The 21,459-nt window shown below is 38.3% G+C and overlaps 1 protein-coding gene across 3 annotated transcripts in view; it reads left to right on the forward strand.

The window, feature by feature from the left end:
• The window catches only part of Cog6 (conserved oligomeric Golgi complex subunit 6), a 439,606-nt gene that overhangs the window by 253,093 nt on the left and 165,054 nt on the right, over positions 1 to 21,459 (forward strand). For all 3 annotated transcript variants that reach the window (XM_090377892.1, XM_090377894.1, XM_090377893.1), the window contains 2 exons: positions 4,095 to 4,238; positions 20,772 to 20,928. In XM_090377892.1, coding sequence (XP_090234018.1) covers positions 4,095 to 4,238; positions 20,772 to 20,928 — 301 coding nt within the window. The remainder of the gene's footprint in view (positions 1 to 4,094; positions 4,239 to 20,771; positions 20,929 to 21,459) is intronic.

Genomic DNA, 21,459 nt, shown 5'->3' on the forward strand with positions numbered 1-21,459 from the left:
TATTTATCCATCCCCCTTCAAACACCCACTGGGAACCATCATTTGATCAAAAAGATGGAATTTCAAAAGAGCAAGAATTGTACTGTATGGTTGATGGACTGTATGGTAGAAACATAATCCAGTGCAGTTTTGTGGTGACTTCTCTTGTTTTTTAGTTCTCCACTGTTTTCACATGAGGATTACATTTTATTTCTTTTTCCCTGATATGTGTCACTGTAAGTGGCTGTCATATTTGCTTAAGGCATACCCCCCCTTTTTTTTTTGCCAAGAAAGCTGTCTTGAACTTCCTCTGTGGGAGAGTTTGGGTGCTATTTGATGGATTGTTTTTTGTTTTCTGGATAAAAGTGGTATATTTCATTTCCACATTTCATTATCAGTGACTGCCAATGGTGAAAGGAATTAACTGATGTGAATTAATTTTTTTTTTTGTTGTTGTGATGCAGAGGGTTTGATGTTAATATTGGATTTTTTTTGTCCAGTTAGTGGCAACATTGGAAAACAGGATTGTTCAACATTTTATAGCATGAGCTGAACTGAGGAAATTTTGTCTTGCCACAATAGTATTGTTATACTGCAGAATTGTGCAGTCATATACTGGATACTTGATCCCATGTTCATCTTTGGTTTGAAAACTGTGTTTTGTTATAACTGTAATTATAGCCATTTAATAAATGTTTAGGGCAATGATCCTCATTGTAGTGCCTGCGGGCACCATGGCATCTGCCAAGGGCCCCCCTTTTTTTGTTGCCTGCTAGAAGAATAATGAAGGCTATAATATGAGTAGGGATCATACATAACATTATAAACTTGCAAGGCGCAATGCTAAACTTTGCAAGTAGCACAGTGGCCAGTAATCACTGTCCTCTATACTGGGTAAAAAAAGGTCTATGTTTAAGTCCAGTCAGTGGCACAAAAAACTTGTTTGGATTTGTTTTTTTCACTCTGCGGCTGAGTTAGTCTCAAGTGTGAATAGCAAGGATCTCCCTGGAAACTTGGGTTTTTTTTGTCCAGCATTGCATGTGACACCAGTCAAGCGTCAAGCAAATTGCATGTGACACCAGTCAATTTGCCTTTACAAATTGACTGGTGTCACATGCAATTTGCACATATTACACATGATGTATCGTGCACATGTAGATGAGGTAATCATAAGGTAACCCTAATATGACAGTTTCCCCCTCCCGTGCTCATCAAAAGGTTTGTAAGTAGTTTATTTCCTGGTGGATTGATGGTATCACAAAACATGCACTATGCAGCTAGTGAGGGAATACCATTGCCAGTCAATGGTAAACATACTAGAACACAGCATGACTATGTGTGGAATGTGGTGGGGTGTTCTGCCCTATTGTGATGTTGCTGTTTTCTTTTGCACTTTGTGGTTTGTTATTCTTGGAGTTCACTGCTTTTTGCCTGAATTCAGTTTGTGCCCACCAGTTTCTCATAAATTCAAATGTCCCCACAGGCACAAAAAGTTTGGAGGCCACTGGTTTAGGGAGTCCTTTAATGTTAGAGTCCAGGTGCTTTGCATTATTCTGTCTTTTGCATGACACTGACTACACTGTACAACTCGTTAAGACCAGAAACATTTCCTTTATGTTTCCTTTTTCTTTTATGTGTCCCAGAAACATTTCCTTTACACTTATTAAAAAAAAAAAAAAAAACCCCGCATAAGGACATTTCTTCATGAATGTTGTTTTATTTGCATATAACAATATTTCTTCTGAATGTTTTTTCATTTGCACTAGTCTAATGATGTATGGTACCTTGTTTTGAGTTTAATACTCATAAAAAAGAAAGGTTAACTGCAGCCATTATCAATCCACTCAAAGATGGAAGTCTCCTCAACAATCAGTGTCAAGGGAAAGACCATAATCTGCCATGCTGGTCCAGTGCAGGTTGGCAGATCGATCATGTTTAGCAGTCAGGAGCTTGAACCCCTTTCTACTCAAATAGTGTGCGCTACTGCACTTCTGCTCCTGACCGTTTTATAAGTATTAGTGGCCATGGAGGCTGCTACTACTCATAAAATGGTTTCCAAATCATCATCAAAGAAATGATTTTTTTTGTTAATTTTTATATTAGAAAATAATTTTTTCTCATATACAGTCGGTCCTCGTATAACACGTGTTTGCATTACACGAATTCGATCATACACGATTCATAAATAGGGGAACGTTATCTTATATAACACGAACCGAATTCGCTTATACACGATTCGCCTTTGTGTTTACAAGAAATGGCAGTCGAACGCGGAATCACCCCAACTGAACACAACACGATAGCAATGAAGAAGAGTCTGAAAATGTATTTATGTGTTTTATATCAGTGAAGGGAAAACACATTTCACCATAATAACGTAAAAACCAACACAATTCCAGCTGTCGCTATAATCGCAAATGCAATTAGATCGAGTTTACTACCAGTTTATAACAAGTTCCACTAGCAGAAACGCAACTGGAAATTGTTTTTATTGTTTTATGGTAGTAACCTCCAAAAATGTGCTTTAGTAAAATGCGAGGTGTTAATTAATAGTGTATCTCGGGCTTTACGGTGTTGTTTATTCAGTTGCTACACGCGCGCAGCTTTGTTTATGTGTATCAAGCGTGCCTCCTCGTTTTGTAATTGTGCTTTATTCCCTAAAAATGAGTAAAATACTTAAAAGGTGTGAAAAGGAAGCGTCCTGGCGAAGACACTGCAGATTCAGAGAGAAAAAGAAGCAATATCGATAAACAGGCGGACTGGGTCAAAAATTCTTAACCGGGAAAATTTATAGTGGCCTCATACCACAGTTTATGGCCAAAATCACACCGGCCTCCGGCCCACCGTGGTTTCCCCCGTAAGGCTTATGGCCAGTCCGCTTCTGTCGATAGAGAAAAAATATGAAATTGTGAAACGCTTTGAGCGAAATGAAAGACCATGTGATATTGCACGTGCTACAGACCTAAATGAGGCAACGCCGAGAATTACAAAGAATGCAGAGAAAATAATTTTTATAGCATGAACAACTCAAAGTGTAATTAAAATCCATTAGATTAAGACACAAAGAATTGGAAAAGATGGAACGGCTGTCATCTCTTTGGATAGAAAATCAAACAAAAAACAAGTTTGCTTACGATAGAAGCAAAAGCATTAGCAATATTTTATTACGACTTACGTATTATAATTTATACTTACGTATTATAAAATACGTATTTTATTACGACTATTTTATTTAATATAATAAATTTTTTACGAATAAAATACGTATTTTATTCGTAAAAATACTTTTTTAGTATTAAAAAATACTAAAAATACTTTATTATAATATAATATTATTTTTATTACGTATTTTAATCGTTATAAAATACGTAAGTATTTTATAACGATTAAAATTACCCGATTATTTATTGTGTTTGGTAATGTTTTGGTTCCAAATGTGTGTTCAATCTTGGGTGGTCGGCCCCTAACCCTACTTTTCCCATAGGGCCTGTTGTTTATATTGCACGATTTTGCATTGCATGAGAATTTCTAGGAACGCAACTATCGTGCTATACGAGGACAGACTGTACATGTTTTTAAATGGCCAATTTTTTGAGCAAGAATCAGTCGCAGAATATTAGGCAGGAAAAAGGGGCCCAATAGAAAGTCACTGCAGTGGGATTATCGTTTATAGTGATATTTAAATAGACTCTACTAATGGATCATTGGTCTCTGAGTATTACGAGTGTTCTGTTCTCCTAAGAAGTCATGTCCCACATGATAACACTTCATCCACCAAGTGGAATAAGAGCGCAATTTCAAATTTTTTCCACTTGCTAGTCCTGCTGCTGGAACCAGAATTCATTAGATCTATTTAAACTTTATCATTCTTTCAGTTACCAGTTGATGATCATTCAAATGCAAGTATTTCTTTTGTTTGTGTGTAGTTTGTAGCATCATGCATGGAAGAATTTCCTATAGTATTGGAGCACATTGAATAGTGTTTTCCATGTGTTGGTCAAATATCAAAACTTTTTTTTTTAAAAAGCAGGTTTAGAATTAAGTAAAAAAAAAAAAATTAAAATAAAATAGATGCGGGGGCTGTTATTACTACATTTCGTTTATATAATTTATAGGTCCAGGTGGTATGCCTCGTCCAATTGAGCTTCATTCTCATGATCCACTTCGTTATATAGGGGATATGCTAGCATGGCTGCATCAGACTGCTGCTTCTGAAAAAGAATTGTTGGAAACCTTACTGAGGATGTGTACCATTGTCTGTATGGGAAATATCTTAAATATATCACATGTATTTATAGTATATATAGTAAATTTTCTTTGCAAATACAGCTTTAATCTGTATAATATTAATTCATGTTTGGTTATTATTATTTTTTAAATTATATTTTTAAAATTTGTTTCTCAGCTTTATGTCATGTTGGGTGGATTAATTTTAACTCATTAAAACCTAAAAATTTCACATTGGAAAACCATTCAGTTAACTCAAAAGTAATTTGCAATGTTTCTCGAGATTATTTTTAGCCACCATTTCTCTATTGAAAATATTGTAAATCTCTATTAAAGTAAAAATGGTATGGCACTATATCATTTATGATTTCATATGACTGCCAGCCAGGGGATGAAAAGGAATGTGAGGGTGCCATTTCTCCCACCTCTTTTTTTTTTTTTTTTTTTACATAGCTTATTGGGGGGGGGGTGAATCATTCCATTGTAAAATTCTGAAGATATTCCTCCACTTTATGGTGAATGCTTTCAGATGTATATTCCTATGATCATTATACATTGCATATCCTGTGAAATGCAGGATTTACCTGGTGTGTGGCATTAACCATAGCACAAAACAATTGTTTTAAAACTTATGCTTTTGAAAATAAAATATTTATGCCTAAATATATACAATATGTACCCGAAAATCTTTATTTATTCTTGCTGAAATGCATAATTTAGTACACCCTATTCTTCCTGTTTGTAACCTCACTATTTGTGGATTTGATTATTTCCAAATCACAAATTTTTTTTGAATAGTTTTTGGGATTGCTCTCTTTGATAACGAAATTCGTCTTATGTGCAGGAGTTTTAAGGTTTTGGCTGAGCTGTATCTATCACATGCTATTACATGGATTCATTGTTCAAATGGAAATATTTCACTAGTTATAAATCTTATTTTTGGTTTTTTGTGTGAATGAAAATTAACTATGCACAACACATCAAAATTATAAAATAGCTGAAGGTATTTAGTCTTATTGAAATTATATGAAATTTGGTGGAAGGGGAATGTATTGCCCTTTCCCATGTTTTTGTGGCCAATAAAAATACTCTTCTGATTATCACATATCATTTAATTTTTTAATCGGTAAGATAATAAAGGGTAAATTTGTGCTTAATATATCTTTACTTTTATAGCCTGTGGATAATATTCCTCCTATTTTCGCTAATTAGAATCACTGTTTAATAGAATTAAAATTCAATTCACAAATGTGATCACAATGACTGGTGCTTACTACACATCATATAAGTGAACTATACTTTACTATGGTGAGTCAATCGTAATGGGATTTAACTGTACAGTGAACCTTGTAAAGCGGGGTCCATTGTATTTTTAACTATTTACGTGAAACTTCGGATAATTGGGGCAGCTGCTAAATCGGGCCAAAATGCACTAGTCCCAATGTGTCCCAAAAAACCGGAATCGACTGTATATATATATATATATATATATATCATTATATTTACATGGTAAATATAATGTCTGTGTGGGGGGCCAATCCATGCTGCGGCGGTGTCATGCATGCATCGCATCTTGTGGTGGAATCTTCGAGCATCTGTTGTAACATCATGAAATGCATCCATCTCGTACTCCATTGTTAATATTATGTCAAATAAATGTTTGCCACTAATTACTGTCTTGTGTCATTTCTGCTTCTTGTGCCTCTGTACTACTTTCCCTGTGACGTTTCCGGTTGTGGGTTCCTATGCGATTCACATTCCTTTAGATGTTACCTACCTCCCCTAAACATTTGTACCAATATTTTTGAGACACCCTGTATAAATTTTAAAAAATAATAAGTTCAAGTAACTTAAACCCAAATTACATGGCTGGGGGCGATTCTTCAACGCATCGCAGCCTAAAAAACGTGCAACTTGTGAAATGTTTGCCGAACTCTCTGGAACGGAACATGATCTAGCCAAGGAGGATATCTTTGTGTGGGCCAGGTGCAGAGAGTATCTAGAAATTAGGCGTCAGCTCCGTTCTGATGGGCGTCTATGAGAGCTTGAGGTGTAGGGTAGATGCCCTCGAAGAAATTAATATGAGGGGCCCTCAGCCCTCAGCTATCAAGCTCTCAGCTGCCCAACTCAACGGCAGAGCTCACTCCTGGGCATTAGGCAACACAGCGGCAACCTCCAAGGCAGAGTGCGCTGGTCCCACAGGAGTTAGTTATCGTCAGTGACTCTATTGTCAGGGAGACGGGGAATATATTGTGTTAAAAGGATAGTTGGAATAGGACCAGAAGATGTCCGCTAGGGGCAAAAGTTGATGACATTGTAAAGCATATATCATCTTTTAAGGGCACAAAGGGTGATATTGTTCTACATGTTGGCACCAATGACATTAAGAGTAGGAGATCTGCAGATTTACTTAACAAGTACAGGCCAATTTTGCAAAAATGTCGTGAATTAGGGTTAAATTTGAAAGTGTCTGCAATTCTGCCCAGACATGATAGGAGGGAGTACATGATGAGAGCCTTGTCAATCAATTTGGCCCTGGAGGAAATGTGCAAGACTCAAGGGGTAAAATTTTTTTTCAGCCTGGTCTGTGCTTATTAACAAGAGAGACTGCTTCTACAGGGATGGAATACACTTAAATAGAAAGGGTGCAAGAATATTTGTTGATGCTATCGAGCCAGTGTTAGGTGGGTTGGAAAACTGCTAGCTTGGGGGGATTCACAGACTAAAAGGTTAAAATTAGCTGCAGGCAGAGGTGAAGGTGATTCTTGCACTACTTCTATTAGAATAAGCAGCGGTGTTGAGCGAGGGGTGTTGGGGGTTTCGGGGCTGATGGCAGTCATCGTGAAACAGGTGGGTATATGGGATGCGTTAGGGTAACTAATAAAAAGAATAGGTACATGTATACCAATGCTAGAAGTATAGTAAATAAATTTGATGAATTTGAAGTGTTGGTCAAGACATCAAAGGTGGATATTGTTGGGATAGCAGAGACGTGGTGTCACCCAGATATAATGAAGGCAGAACTGGAATTTTGGGAGTACAATGTGTACAGAAAGTATAGACAGGATAGGAAGGGAGGAGGTGTTATGCCGTTAATTAAGAAAAACATAAAATCAAAAGAGGTGCATCCAGTTGATATAGATGAACAGTGCACTGTTGAATCAGTTTGGTGTGACATAAGCACTGCGAAAGTAAAAATAAGAGTAGGAGTGTGTTTTAGGCCTAATGATTTGAATGAGTACAATGAACAATTGTATAGAGAAATAGAGTAGACTAGTAAATCAGAATGTCTTATAATGGGTGATTTTAACTTCCCAGATATAGACTGGAATTTATGGGTTGGTCACTCGCACATTAGTAAGAATTTTGTGGATTTATTGGATGATTGTTTTCTGCAGCAGCATGTTTGAGAGGCAACCAGAGAGGGTAATACTCTTGAACTAGTTATCAGCAGTGATCATTTGTGTATTAAGAATTTGCAGATAAAGGAACCATTAGGTGGCAGTGATCACAGTGTACTGATGTGGGATTCACTTAAAGATATAATTACCATCAAGGGTAAAGGAAGGGGTTTTTTTTCCCGTAAAGGTGACTATAGTGGTCTCAGACAGTTTTTAAATTCTGTACATTGGGACAGACTGATGATGTTACCAACAGCAAATTCTAAGTGGGAATTTGGCTGATGCTGCATAAGCTCATATGCTTGCTTTCTTGCATCACTTCTACTACTACTACTACAAAGAATTGGAAGAGATGGGGTGTCTGTTATCTGTTTGGATAGACTAGTAATAGCAATAGAGGCATGTGATGCAAGAAAGCAAGTGTATGAGCTTATGTAGGGCTCACATCTAGTATGGGCTTGGCACACCCAGGGTCCTGAGCTGGATATGATCATTCTTCTTTTAAACTTGGTGATTCCCTTCTACTTCTGACTCTTGTTCTCTCTCTCTCTCTCTCTCTCTCTCTCTCTCTCTCTCTCTCTCTCTCTCTCTCTCTCTCTCTCTCTCACAGGGTATTTCAGAAATTTTTTTTTTTTTTTGACATCTGCAGCATAAGCCTGGGGCTTCCTTGCACCATATTGCCAATAATAATAATAATGTAGCATCTGCCAAAAAATAAAAATAAATAAAAAATGAAAAATAAAAAAATTCACACAACCATTCCCTCTAAACGTTTGTTCAGTTCCTCCTTGAATTTATTTAAGCTATCAACTCCCACAGTGGCAGATGGAAGTTTGTTCCAGCAACTAACCACCCGCTGGCTAAAGGCAAATTTCCGCACATCTGTTCTATATGTGTCTTTCCTCAATTTGAATTTATGTCCCCTTAGGTTCGTAATCTGAACAAGTGGAAGAACCCTGTCAGAATTCAGCATGCTCAACCAATTCAAGACCTTATACACCTCAATCAGATCACCTCGCAGGTGTTTAGTTTCCAGCCACTGCAATTTGCAGAAATTAAGCCTCTCTCTCTTGGTAATAGGATCCCTTCATTCCCCTCACCAATCTTGTTGCCCTTCTCTGTACACTCTCAAGCAAATTTACATCCTTCCTAAAATGAAGCCTCCAGACCTGTACGCAGTACTCAAGACATGGCCTGACCATTGCCTTATTTTAACTTCAACAATTTCTCATTCACTTTACTCTCAGTTAGTACAAAATCCTTTAGCTCCCTGTTACAGTTCAATAGACTTCTGGCATTCGCCTCCTTAAATCACTCTTTGTGTGTGAACATAGTTGCAAAATACTCATTCAATTTGTCCGCTACCTGAGCAGGATCATCAACAGTCGAACCATTGATATCAAGTGGACCAATCAGATTCATTCCCTTCCTTCTAGAGTTTATGTACGTAAAGAAGTCTTTGCTTCCTTTGCCAAATATTTCTCGTAATCTGCCGTCGTTTGCCTAACCTTCTTAGTGACTTGTGCCTTTTTACAGACTACAGACTGGCTTATATCTACTACAGTCTTTTGTGTCACCTGATAATTTATATGTATTCCATGCATTTTTCTTCTCTGCCACAAGTCTCATTAGTTCATCTGACATCCATTTAGGCCTAAACCTTGAACAGTATTTCTTAGTTGCAACAAAAAGCTTAGTAGCTTTCAGGATTACCTCCTTGAATCCTCCCATTTAGAATTTGCTGTTGGCAGCATCATTAGCTGGTCCCACTGTATAGAATTTAAGCACTGTCTGAGACCATTGTAGTAGCCTTTACATCTTTAAGTAAATCCTACATCAGTACACTGTGTTCACTGTCACCTAGTGGTTTCTGTATATGCAGATTCTTAATGCATGAATAATCACTGCTGATAATCAGACGAAGAGTATTTTACTCTATCTGGTTACCTCTCAAATATGCTGCTGTAGAAAACAATCATCCAATAAATCTACAAAAGTCTTACTAGTGTGTGAATTGACCCACCCATAAGTTCTAGTCAATATCCAGCAAGTTAAAATCCCCCATTATAAGGCATTCTGATTTACTGGTCCACCCTATTTCTTTGTACAGTTGTTCATTATACTTATCAGAATCATTGGGTCTATAACACACTCCTACTCTCATTTTTCCTTTCCCAGTACTTATGTTACACTAACCTGACTCAATGTTGCACTGCCCACCCATATCAATTAGATCCACTGCCTTAGATTTTATGTAACAGCATAACCTTCCTCCCTTCCTATCCTTTCTGTACACATTGTACTCCCCAAATTGCAATTGTGTATTCCTTTTATCTACGTCACACCATGTCTCTGATATCCCAACAATATCCTTCAAAACTGTCTTGAGCAGCACCTCAAGTTCGTCAAATTTATTTACTATACTCCTAGCATTGGTCTACTAAGAGTAACAACATGCACTGTTGTTACTCTTAGTTACTCTAACCCAGCCCATGTAAATATTTTTCAACGATGACTCCCAGCAGTTCTAGAAATTCCCAGCATTTTGCTTTCCAGTCTGCTGCTCATTCCAATAGAAGCAGTGCAAGGATCACTTTTACCTCTGCCTGCAGCTACTGTTGATCTATTAGTCTGTGAATCCGTCTAGGATAGAGGTTTTCCGGCCCACCTAATGCTGCCTCAATAGCATCAGCAAATATTCTTGCACCCTTTCCATTTAAGTGTATCCTATTCACGTAGAAGCAGTCTCTCCCGATAACAAGCACAGACCATGCTGAAAAAAATTTACCCCATGAATCTTGCACAATCTCTGTACGGCCAAATTGACTGACATGGCTCTTATCATATACTCCCTCCTATCGTGTCTGGGCAGAATTGCAGACACTTTTAAATTCAGCCCTAACTCACAGCTTTTTTTCAACATTGACCTGTACTTGTTAAGTATTTCTGTCGGTTTCCAAACTCTTAATATCATTAGTGCCAATGTGTACAACAATATCACCTTTTGTGCCCTTAAAAGATGATATCTGCTCTATAACGTCATCAACTTTTGCCCTGGAGAGACATACCCTGACCCTTTGCTCCTATCCTTTTTTTTCACATTATATTCACCACTTCCCTGACAATAGAGCCACCGACAACAACTAGCTCCTGCGGGACCAGCGCATTTTGCCTTGTAGATTGCCACTGTGTTTTGCCAGAATGCACAGTAGTGAATTCTGGTGTTGATTTGGGCAGCTGAGAGTTTGATGGGTCCCTCAATTAAAATCCTTTGAGGCCATCTACCCTGTAGAATGGATAGATTGAGAGATTTCCTCAATAAGCTCCTCTTTAGGTGTCCACTTGGGAATGTCAAATATGATGACTGATGGTCCTCTTGCTTTTGGTGTGTCATCACAAAGGCCAAGGTCAGTAACCGCTAGGTTTATAAGAAGTCCCTGGGCACCCTAGGGACTTCTTATAGACATTTTGAAACTGCCTTCGTAGAACTAGTTTCATAGTGAAACTGTCTTCGTGGCAGTTTCCACTATGAAATTAGTTCTACGGATCTTCTGTATAGAGTGCACTTTGAAGTTTTTCATTTGGGATTTGATATGCTTGGTCATAATGTCTTTAATCGATTCGCTCAACACCTGCATAGATTATTCAATTGGTTTATGGACCACAAAGTTGGGTTTTAACTTCGGTTTGGATGGAAGTTATTTAGGAAGCTCTTTCTCGGTAGGAATCATCAGCACCTTGGTGGATGAACAAGGGCACTATAGCAATCGATTTCCTCGTTCAAATTTATCAGCCAGCATTTCTGTTTCAGCAGTAAGTTTCTCAATTTGGATAATCTGTGTATGTACAGCAGAGGAAAGGGCTAAGACTTCCTCTAGTTTCAATCTTTGAGCAAGGATGATATTCAAGGGTTTGAATCAACTTGCATGATTGTGCTGGTGGTTGTGTTGTCATTGGCTGGCTTTGTTCGGTTTGAGTGTTTGCATCATGTGGTGGTGGAGATTCTGTTCCAGGGTGGGGTATTGCCTTACGTGGTTTCTTTTTTTTGAAGCCAGGCAGGACTGTCGATCCATGGAGGTCCTCATTAGGGTTATCCCAAGTGAAGTCATGTCTGGTAGTACGTTCCTGCAGTTTCGGATTGGAGTCTGATATTCTGGTAAATGTTCCAATAATCAAGATTTCGGATTGAAGATAGATCCGAAGTGTCACACTTCAAGATTGGTCAATTAGGAGTCAAATTACCATTCAGCGACTGGTTGGGCTGAAAAGCAGTGAGGGAGGGAGGGGGGGGGGGAAGAATGGCTAAAACAAGTTTGGTGTGAGAGAGAAAATCTTTATTGCAACAACCTTTGATTGGAACTGGTTAAAAGGTTAAATGGTGTTGCACTTTCCCTTCATGGCCAAAAGTATTAGTATTAGTAACGGCCGTATGGTGCAAGAAAGCCTATGGCTTATGCTGCACCAGCCAAAAAAAAAAAAAAAAAAAAAACCAAACAAAACAATGATAAAAACCTAAAATAAATAACTAAATAATAATAATTAATAAATAAAAAAAAAATAATAAAATGAAATAAAAAATAAATAAAAAGGAAATTAATCCTATCATCCTATGCGCTTCTCTTACCCGAAAGTACTATCCAGATGACCTTTGAATTTCCCCAAACTGTCGGCCTCTACCACCTATGAAGGCAACTTATTCCAGTAATTTATAACTCGCTGGCTAAAATAAAACTTCCTGCAGTCCAATCTAAACATTTCCCCCCGTAATTTGAATTTATGTCCCCTAGTTCTAGCATCATTTATAATCTTGAAAATTTTGTCCTCATTCATTTTACTGATGCCTCTCAGAGCCTTAAACACCTCAATCAAATCTCCTCTAAGGTGTCTAGTTTCCAAACTCTGCAACCCACATATTCGAAGTCTTTCTTCATAAGGACGCCCTTTTGCCGATCTCACCAGGCGAGTTACCCTTCTTTGCACCCTTTCAAGAAGCTCGATGTCTTTCTTTAGGTGCGGTCTCCATACTTGAACACAGTATTCCAAGTGTGGTCTAACATAAACCTTATATAATGGGATTATCACGTCCCTATCTCTACTTGCAAAAGTTCGATAGATCATCGATAGGACACCATGGGCCTTCCTTGCAACCTGTTTACAATGCTCAGAGAATTTCATGTCTGACTGTATCGTAACACCCAAGTCCCTTTCCTCCAGTACTGGGTTTAGTTGAACTCCACCAAGTGAATAAGTTATTTTGGGATTACTGTTTCCTAGGTGTAATACCTTACACTTTGTTGGATTAAAGCACAGCTGCCATTTTTCTGACCATTCTTGAAGTCTATCTAGGTCTCTCTGAAGAAGCTCAGCTTGACAGTGATCATTAACTACTCTACCAATTTTAACATCATCTGCAAATTTAGACATCACGCCCTCTATCCCGTCATCAATGTCGTTTATGAAAATTAAAAACAACAGTGGTCCTAATACTGATCCTTGGGGAACCCCACATCTTACATCAACCCAATCTGAGGAATAGCCATTTATCACAACCCTCTGCCTCCTGCCCTGAAGCCATCCTTCTATCCGTCTAAGGATTTTCCCAGTGATTCCAACCTGTTCCAGCTTATAAAGCAACCGCTCATGTGGGACTGAGTCAAAAGCTTTGCTGAAATCTAAATAAACAATGTCGAAATTATTCCCTAAATCCAGCTCGTGAGTGACCCTTTCGAAATAGCGAACCAGATTTGTTAAACATGATTTTCCCTTTACAAAACCATGCTGAGTATCCTTGAGAATTTCAATTCGATCCAAATGATCCTGAATTCCACCCTTGATCATTGCACCCTTGATCACAGGTCGATAATTTCCCACTTCACTTTTAGAGCCACCCTTATATATGGGAGATACATTTGCACTTTTCCAATCCAAGGGAATCTCCCCAGAGTCTAGTGATGCTCGCATAATTAGCCTCAGTGGTGCAATGCACTCGCTTCCTCCTCTCTTAAGATTATAGGGTATATTCCATCAACTCCAGGAGCCTTACTGGTCTGTAGGCTCGAAAGTTTTTTCATTAAATAATCTTGCGAAATTTCAATATCATTAATTACATGTTTTTTAACTTCGCTCCTACAATTTCCCATTGCCACAAAAGGCTTTTCATTTGTAAATATCGATGCAAAATAACTGTTGAGTTCATCTGCAACGGCAGCTGGTGTATTAATTACTATCCCCTTTCCCTTACGTAAAGGTCCGATCTGGTTTGTCCTGCTCTTCTTGGCATTTATATATGTGAAGAATTCTTTAAATTCTTTATCCCCCCTCTTTGCTCTGTTTGCTAGTGATTTCTCATAAACTGCCTTTGCCTGTCGAACCTTTTCTGTGGCTCTATTACACATCACCTTGTAGCTGTTATAGGTTTCAGTACTTTTTATTGCTCTGTAACTGTAAAAGGCAAGGGGGTTTACAGATAAGGGGTGTAAAATAACATTCAATAACATAAGACATTAAAGAACAAAATAAGATAGCATTAAATGACATAATGTGCCATTAATTAAACAACTGGCATTAAACAAATTACATTACAAATTAAATTACATAACAAAAATTACTAAACCTTACCATGAGATTTAGAACATTCAATTTAAATAACCAAATGACAACTGATACATATACGATTTACATATACTATTGTCCTCACAGTTCATGGGTGAGAGAAGCAAGAGCAGTGCCAGGCTCATTTCTCCATTATATTCTTTAGTACAAGAAATCCTGATTACGTTTCTTCTGGAGTAAACACAGGTGCTATCAGTTTTTGCCTATACTGCCCTGTTCATAAGTTAGGGTCTCCCGTTATAGTCTATGTGGGAAAAAAAATAGGGAGAACCAATCTTGCCAAGAATGATCAAAAATCACTTCATGCAGACCTTCAGAACAAAAACACTTCTTGTTCTGTGATGTCCATAACTGCTAAAAGCAGTACATAAACAGCGATTGGATCCCAAAGTAGGATGACAGTAAGTTGGCTTTATCTTTAGCTGAGGAGGCAATAGAATCATCAGGTTTTAAGAGAGGTGGGAGTTAGAGTGACAAAAGCTGTAACCCCTGGCCTTTTGGCCATGAAGAGAAAATGCAACACTATTTAACCTTGTAACCAGTTACAATCAAATGTTGTTGCAATAAAGATTTTCTCTCTCTCTCTCTCTCCCTCAATAGCTTTGGCTTGTTTGTTTGTTTTGTTGGTTTTTAGGAGCATTAGCAACTAAGGCCATATTGCTCCGGGATATGCGGTGATCATTCCTTGACCTTTCCGCATCCTCCGTATTTGGTGGTGACGGGCTCGAACCCCGGTCTAATCAAGAAGCGTGTGCTGCGCACTGCTGCTCCTTCCCACCTGGCTACGGAGGCGCCCATAGCTTTGGCAAAAGACCAGAATGCTCAACCATTGTTCAGACAAGAAGCAAGTTTTTTACTCTTAGACTGTTCAAAACCTAGTTTGGATTGATTAATGACTTTTATTCAATTATACAAAGACACTAAAGGATACAAAAAGGGATAAATCAACTGGTGAAAATGGGAATTCACATGAGGAAAGATTATGAAAGTGTATGAAAATGGTGGGGGAAAGCATGCTGAATAGCAATCGAATTTGCTTTGAAATTGGACATAAATACAAACTACACAAGGAATCCTGAACAGATTGGACTTTGAGAAATTTACATTTAGTCAGCATGTCATTGACTACTGGAATAAACTGCCTTCTTGGATGGCTAAGGTTTGCAGCCTGTTGGAAAGTTAAAGGGAAACCACTAGGGAGATGTGCAAATGTATCCCCAATTCACTAAAGGGAATCGAAGAGTGGTACAAGTAATTATAGACCTGTTAGTTTTAATTTCTATTCTGGGTAAAATAATGGAGTCACTGGTTAAAGGTGCACTGCAGGCTCATCTAGACAAGGCTGCAGCAATAATTTAGACACAGCATGGGTTTGTTATGGGAAAGTCTTGTCCGACAAATTTGTTTGAATACTATGATCTGGTTACAAAGGAACTGGATGAAAAAAATAATTTTGATATCATAGACTTGGACTTCAGTAAAGCTTTTGACACTGTTCCGTATGGAAGACTACTGTACAAATTGGAGCAGAATGGTATTAAGGATAAGTTGCTACAAATGATAAAAGGGTAGTTGAGTGGGAGAAGGCACAGAAGGTGGTAATCAGTGGCCGCTGCTGTTAGTGGACTAATGTTATTAGTGGAGTATCACAGGGTTCGGTGATGGGCCCACTGTTGTTTTGTATATTTATCAATGATATTGATGAAGGTATATCAGGCTTAGTGTCAAAGTTTGCAGATGATACAAAGGTAGCAGGGTTGTTAATGACAGTAATGGCAGTGTGCTACTGCAACAGGATCTAGAAAATTTGGGCAGATGGGCTGAGAAGTGGCAACTGAAGTTTAACATTGACAAATGCGAAGTACTGCATATGGGTAGAAGTAACCCAAGAGGAACGTACCAACTGTGTGGTACTACACTTAGGGTGGTAGAAAATGAAAAATATCTGGGAGTAATTGTCCAATCAGATATGAGGTTATCTGAGCAATGCAGACAGGCTGCAAGAGCAGATCAAGGTGTTTTATCAATGATATACAAGAATTTTGCTAGCAGGGAAAAGGAGGTGATTATCCCTTTGTATAACATAAGAAAGGCACCTGGGGTGGATGAGATGTATCCAGTTATATTAAATGAGGCGGAAAATGAAATACGTAAACCCTTAGCTATAATTGTGAGAGCCTCTCTGGATTCAGGGGAGGTTCCCACAGACTGGAGATGTGCAAATGTATCTACAGTTCACAAAGGAGGATCAAAAGGTCCTTGAGGATGTCACAGACATTCTCTCATATGCCCGACAAGCTGTACTGTCTACCTGGGAGTCTAAAACGCTGATGGAACTGATATTCTGGTGACATTCAAGTCAAGTAGATCCAATTTCTTCGAAGTCTGGATGGTCTGTGACAGCCAAATCCTCTGCTTGTACCTTCACGATGGTGGGACTGTTAGTAATCCTGGGTATAACCTCCATCCACAAGCACATGTCGGTGACCATCCAGGTATGAACCAATGTAATCAGGGGTCGAGGTGTGGTGCCCACACGACATGGAGGAATGCCACCCCTCTGTGTTATCAGGCAATACTAGGTATTGCCTGATTGTAGATGACTCTCATCAACCGGTGCAATACCACCACTTTGCTTATTGGAGGTTTGAAGCGGTGGAACCCATGTTTAGTCTACAGAGTTAAGTTCCGGTCAACCCTTCACCATCTCTTCCATCATGCAGTATGACTGATGACTTTTGAAGTTATGATGGACATCATGCTACCTCTACTTTGCCAGATAGTGACTGGAAGGAGTCCATGTAGTGTGTATGTGGGGAGGCATTGTCTATGTCACGTTATTTCAAGGATCTGGGGTTTTCTTACCATTCTTACCTTCTAGGTCTGGGGTGTATAAGGGGTGAAAGCAAACACTTGCTACATTAATAAACGGATTTAATAATAATAATAATAATGTGTATGCCATATCCAAAAATTTCATTACTTCATACAGCAGGTCTCCCCTTCCCCACTTTTTCTTACTACTGAATACACCATGAATTTCCAAACTAATAGAGTAAGCTTATCTGCGAAAAGATCTAAACCTCCCAAACACTTCCTAGTTCATTTCACAAATATACGTGGTCTGAAATCTAATCTCGATGATGTACATTACCACTTGTAGTCTGCCAAATCCCATGTACATTTTCTGACAGAATCTCAGTTATCGGTTGATTCAACTACTGCTCATCTCAGTTGCCTAAATTATCCGCTGTATGATTCCTTCTTTCTCAAAGGTGGTACTTGGACATATGTCTGTTCTGATATTCCCTGTGACAGACCTGGTAATTTAGAATCTCCTCTTTTCGATCTTTTCTGGCTTAAAATCTCTTTACCTCGTGTCAGATTCATCTGTTGTTGCTACCGTTCTCCCAACTCCATTAATCACTTGGAGCTCTTTGACTTCCTCTCTTTGAAACTTGACTTTCTCCAGTCCAACTTTCCTAACAGCGAGGTAATTTTCCTTGGTGATTTTAATGTTCACATCTCCAGCTGACTTCCATTTTCTAGTTGCACTGATCCAGCTTGTCGAGATGCTGAAGCTTTTGCAGTTACTAATGACCTTTTCATTGTTCATTTACCTACAAAAATACCAGACATTCCTAATCATACAGCCAACATGCTTGATCTTTTTCTTGCAAACAACCCTTCTAAGTACACAATCAAAGTGAGAGGTCCTTTAGGCACCTCAGATTACAACTTGGTGATTGTCTCTTTTTCAATGGAGCCTTTATGTCATGGCTATTGCCAACCTCGTATTGTTTGGCATTACAAGAATGCAAAATGGGATGGCCTGCGAGATTTCTTTTCTTCTTTTCCTTGGTTGGATTACTGTTTCAAAACTTCTGATGTCAGCGTTTGCTCAGATCGTGTCAGTGAAATTATTCTTGCCGGGAATGGAATCCTTTATCTCACGCTCCACTTTAAAATCTCGTCCTTTATCTAAACCTTGGTGTTCCAATAAATGTGCTAAGGCTGTTCAAGAGAAGAAGGTTGCATATCGTAATTGGCTTGTTTCTAATTCTTCAGTTTCATTTTCTGCCTACACCAAAGCTCGCAACAATTGTAAACTAGTTATTAATCAGTCCAAACTAGAGTTTGAACAGGCTAAGAGTAGAAAACTTGCGTCTTGCCCTAATGGTAGCCGAGCATTCTGGTCTCTTGCCAAAGCTATTGGCCGCAACTTTTGCCCATCTCTGCTCCCACCTCTGTCCAAACCAGATGGTTCTGTTGTCACTTTAGCCAAGGATAAAGCTGACCTGCTAGCATCCCATTTTTCTTCCAACTCATGTATTAATGATCTTGGTAAAACACCTCCCACCATTCCCAACATTATCCATTTAATGCCTCCTGTGGGCTTTTGTCAAAAGGATGTCAGAAGGATTTTGACGAATATTGATGCTAAGAAACCTGCAGGTCCCAATGGTATTTCTCCACTTATATTCAAAACCTGTGCTCCTGAACTTACTCCTGTTCTTTGCTGCCTGTGTTCACTTTCTTATTCCAAAGGTATTCCTTCTGCTTGGAAGTTTGCTCACATCCAGCCAGTTCCTAAAAAGGGTGACAAATCCTTCCCATCCAATTATCGTCCCATTGCAATTACTTCTTCTCTTTCTAAAGTAATGGAGAAATCAATTAACCGCTAACTCTTAAACTACCTAGAAAATCTTCCGTCTGATCAACGATCACCAGTATGGATTCCGTCAGTGTCGATCCACTTGAGATATTCTGGTTTATATTACCCATTTATGGACTAATTCAATGGAAAAGTTCGGTGAAACACAAGCAGTTGTTCTTGACATCTCAAAGGCTTTCGATCGTGTTAGGCATAAATCTCTTCTAAACAAGCTTCCAACTTATGGTTTTCCAACTGTTTTTTGTAATTAGTTATCCAGTTTTCTCTCTGATCGCTCACTGAGGGTGATGGTAGATGGCTCTCTGTCTTCTAACTTCTCCAGGCAAGCTGCAAGAGTAGCATAGGGGTTCTTTTCATTTATATTCAATAAATTTACTATCATATATAAATAGGTGATTATCCTTTTATATAAGGCTATGGTCAGGCCACACCTTTATTACAGATCTGGAGGCCTCATTTTAGTAAGGATGTAAAGCTGCTGGAATGAGTACAGAGAAGGACAACGATATTGGGGAGGGGAACAGAGGGTTGCACTTAGCAAAAAATGCTGAGTTCATTTAACATACAAAGTTCTACAAATTGCATCGTCTGAAGATTAGGCACATGTGAGGTGATTTTATTGAGGTGTATAAGGTTTCGAATGGTTTGAGCAAGCTCAATAGTGATAGGATTCTTCATCTTGTTCAGATTACTCACCTGAGGGGGCATACAAATTGTGGAAAGACATTCACCGAATAGATTTACAGAAATTTGCCTGTGGGCAGTGGGTGGTTGATTGCTAGAACAAATTTCCATCTGTGATTTTGTAAGTTTGATAGCTTAAATAAATTCAAGGAAGAACTAGACATACTTTTTGAGTGATTGGATTGGTGAAACAGGAAGGTTTTTTTTTTTTTTTTTTTTTTTGGCTGATGCTCTTTAATCGTACTTTCTTGCATTATATGTCTCTACTAATGCTAATGATCTTATGCAGGTACTAGCAGCAGCTATAAAACAATTGCCATTCAAACAGATGTCTCAGTTTCCCTGAACATATTAGTGATTCATCACTAATCTTACCCATCAAAACAAAGACATGCTTAGATGCAGATGATGAGATAATCAACACTCCATTTACTATAGCAACTGTCCAAGAGCCAGTGGAACTAATGAAACCAAAGCACACGGTCTTCCTTGTTCTGCGAAACAATCTCGAACAAATCGGGCGGTGTGACCTGCTGCATTATCCTGTTGAAAGATGCCATTGCCAGAGGGGAAGACCATTGCCGTGAAAGGTGTACCTTGTCAGCAATGACAATTAAACAAAACAAAAAAAAAAAAAAAAAAAAATGTTTAGGTAGAAACAAAACAATTGATTTCCACCAATTCAGTGTTGTTTTTCAATTACCACACTGTATATGATATCATGCACAGCAAAATGTAGACTGACTTATAATGATAACAAAATTAGCATGACTGCAATGGAAGTACAAAGTTGAATTAAAAAAAAAAAAAAAAAAACTGTCATTGGGCCATTTCTAGTAAGCACCACAATAATTAAATATATGATTTAAATGACCTTTTAATGACTTAAAACAATTTGAAGTAATATAGGGCATTTGCTAAGATAAAAATCAGTTTATGCAAACTTACCAATTTTTAAAGCATATAGATGCAAGTCTTGCTTTTGTTAACTAATGATGCTTCTACATGATGTTTTTGTTAATAATGCTTTTGATTTTACTCGTGTATATTCTTTACTAATGATGCTTTTGTTAACTAGTGTCACTCCTGTATAACTGATAATTATAATGATAGTGATGTTTATTTTTGAGTGTCAATAAAACATTTTTGTGATCTTTTCATGATTTTTTTTTCAATATTTTTATTTTTGTTAGCATTAGAAGATGAAATCAGAATTGCTCTTTCTCACATCACAGAAGGTTTGTGCAGGCCATTGAAGGTCAGAGTTGAACAAGTTATCTTGTCAGAGCCAGGTGCTGTTACACTTTTTAGACTCAGTTCACTTTTGAAGTTCTACTACACAATTGTGAAGTAAGTTCTGTTTACTGCATGTACTTTGAAGTAATATAGGGCATTATCTATGTACTTTAAAGTGACTAGATTTTCTTGAGCTAATGCAGAACATATTTCATTTTCTCTCCTAGTTGGCCAAGTTTGTAGATGTTTTATATATATATATATATATACACCGATGAGCCAAAACATTATGACCACTTACCTAATATGATGTTGGTCCTCCACATGCAGCCAAAACAGCTTGTACCCGGTGAGGCACTGACACCACAAGATTTCTAAATGTGCCTTGTGGTATCTGGTACCAACATGTAACCAGCAGATCCTTTAACTCCTGTAAGGTCCGTCGTTGAGACACTGTAGATCGGAGTTGCTGTTCCAACACAAACCAGAGCTGATTGATGCCTTGGGAATTTGGAGGCCAGGGCAATACCTGGAAGTCTTCCTCATGTTCCGCAAACTAATCTCGAACAATCCAGGTGGTGTGACATGCTGCATTATCCTGCTGAAAGATGGCACCGCCAGAGGGGAAGACTGTTGCCATGAAAG

This window comes from Mastigoproctus giganteus, chromosome 7 (genome assembly GCF_048544385.1).
Source record: "Mastigoproctus giganteus isolate SK-2022 chromosome 7, ASM4854438v1, whole genome shotgun sequence".
Lineage (NCBI taxonomy): Eukaryota > Metazoa > Arthropoda > Arachnida > Uropygi > Thelyphonidae > Mastigoproctus > Mastigoproctus giganteus.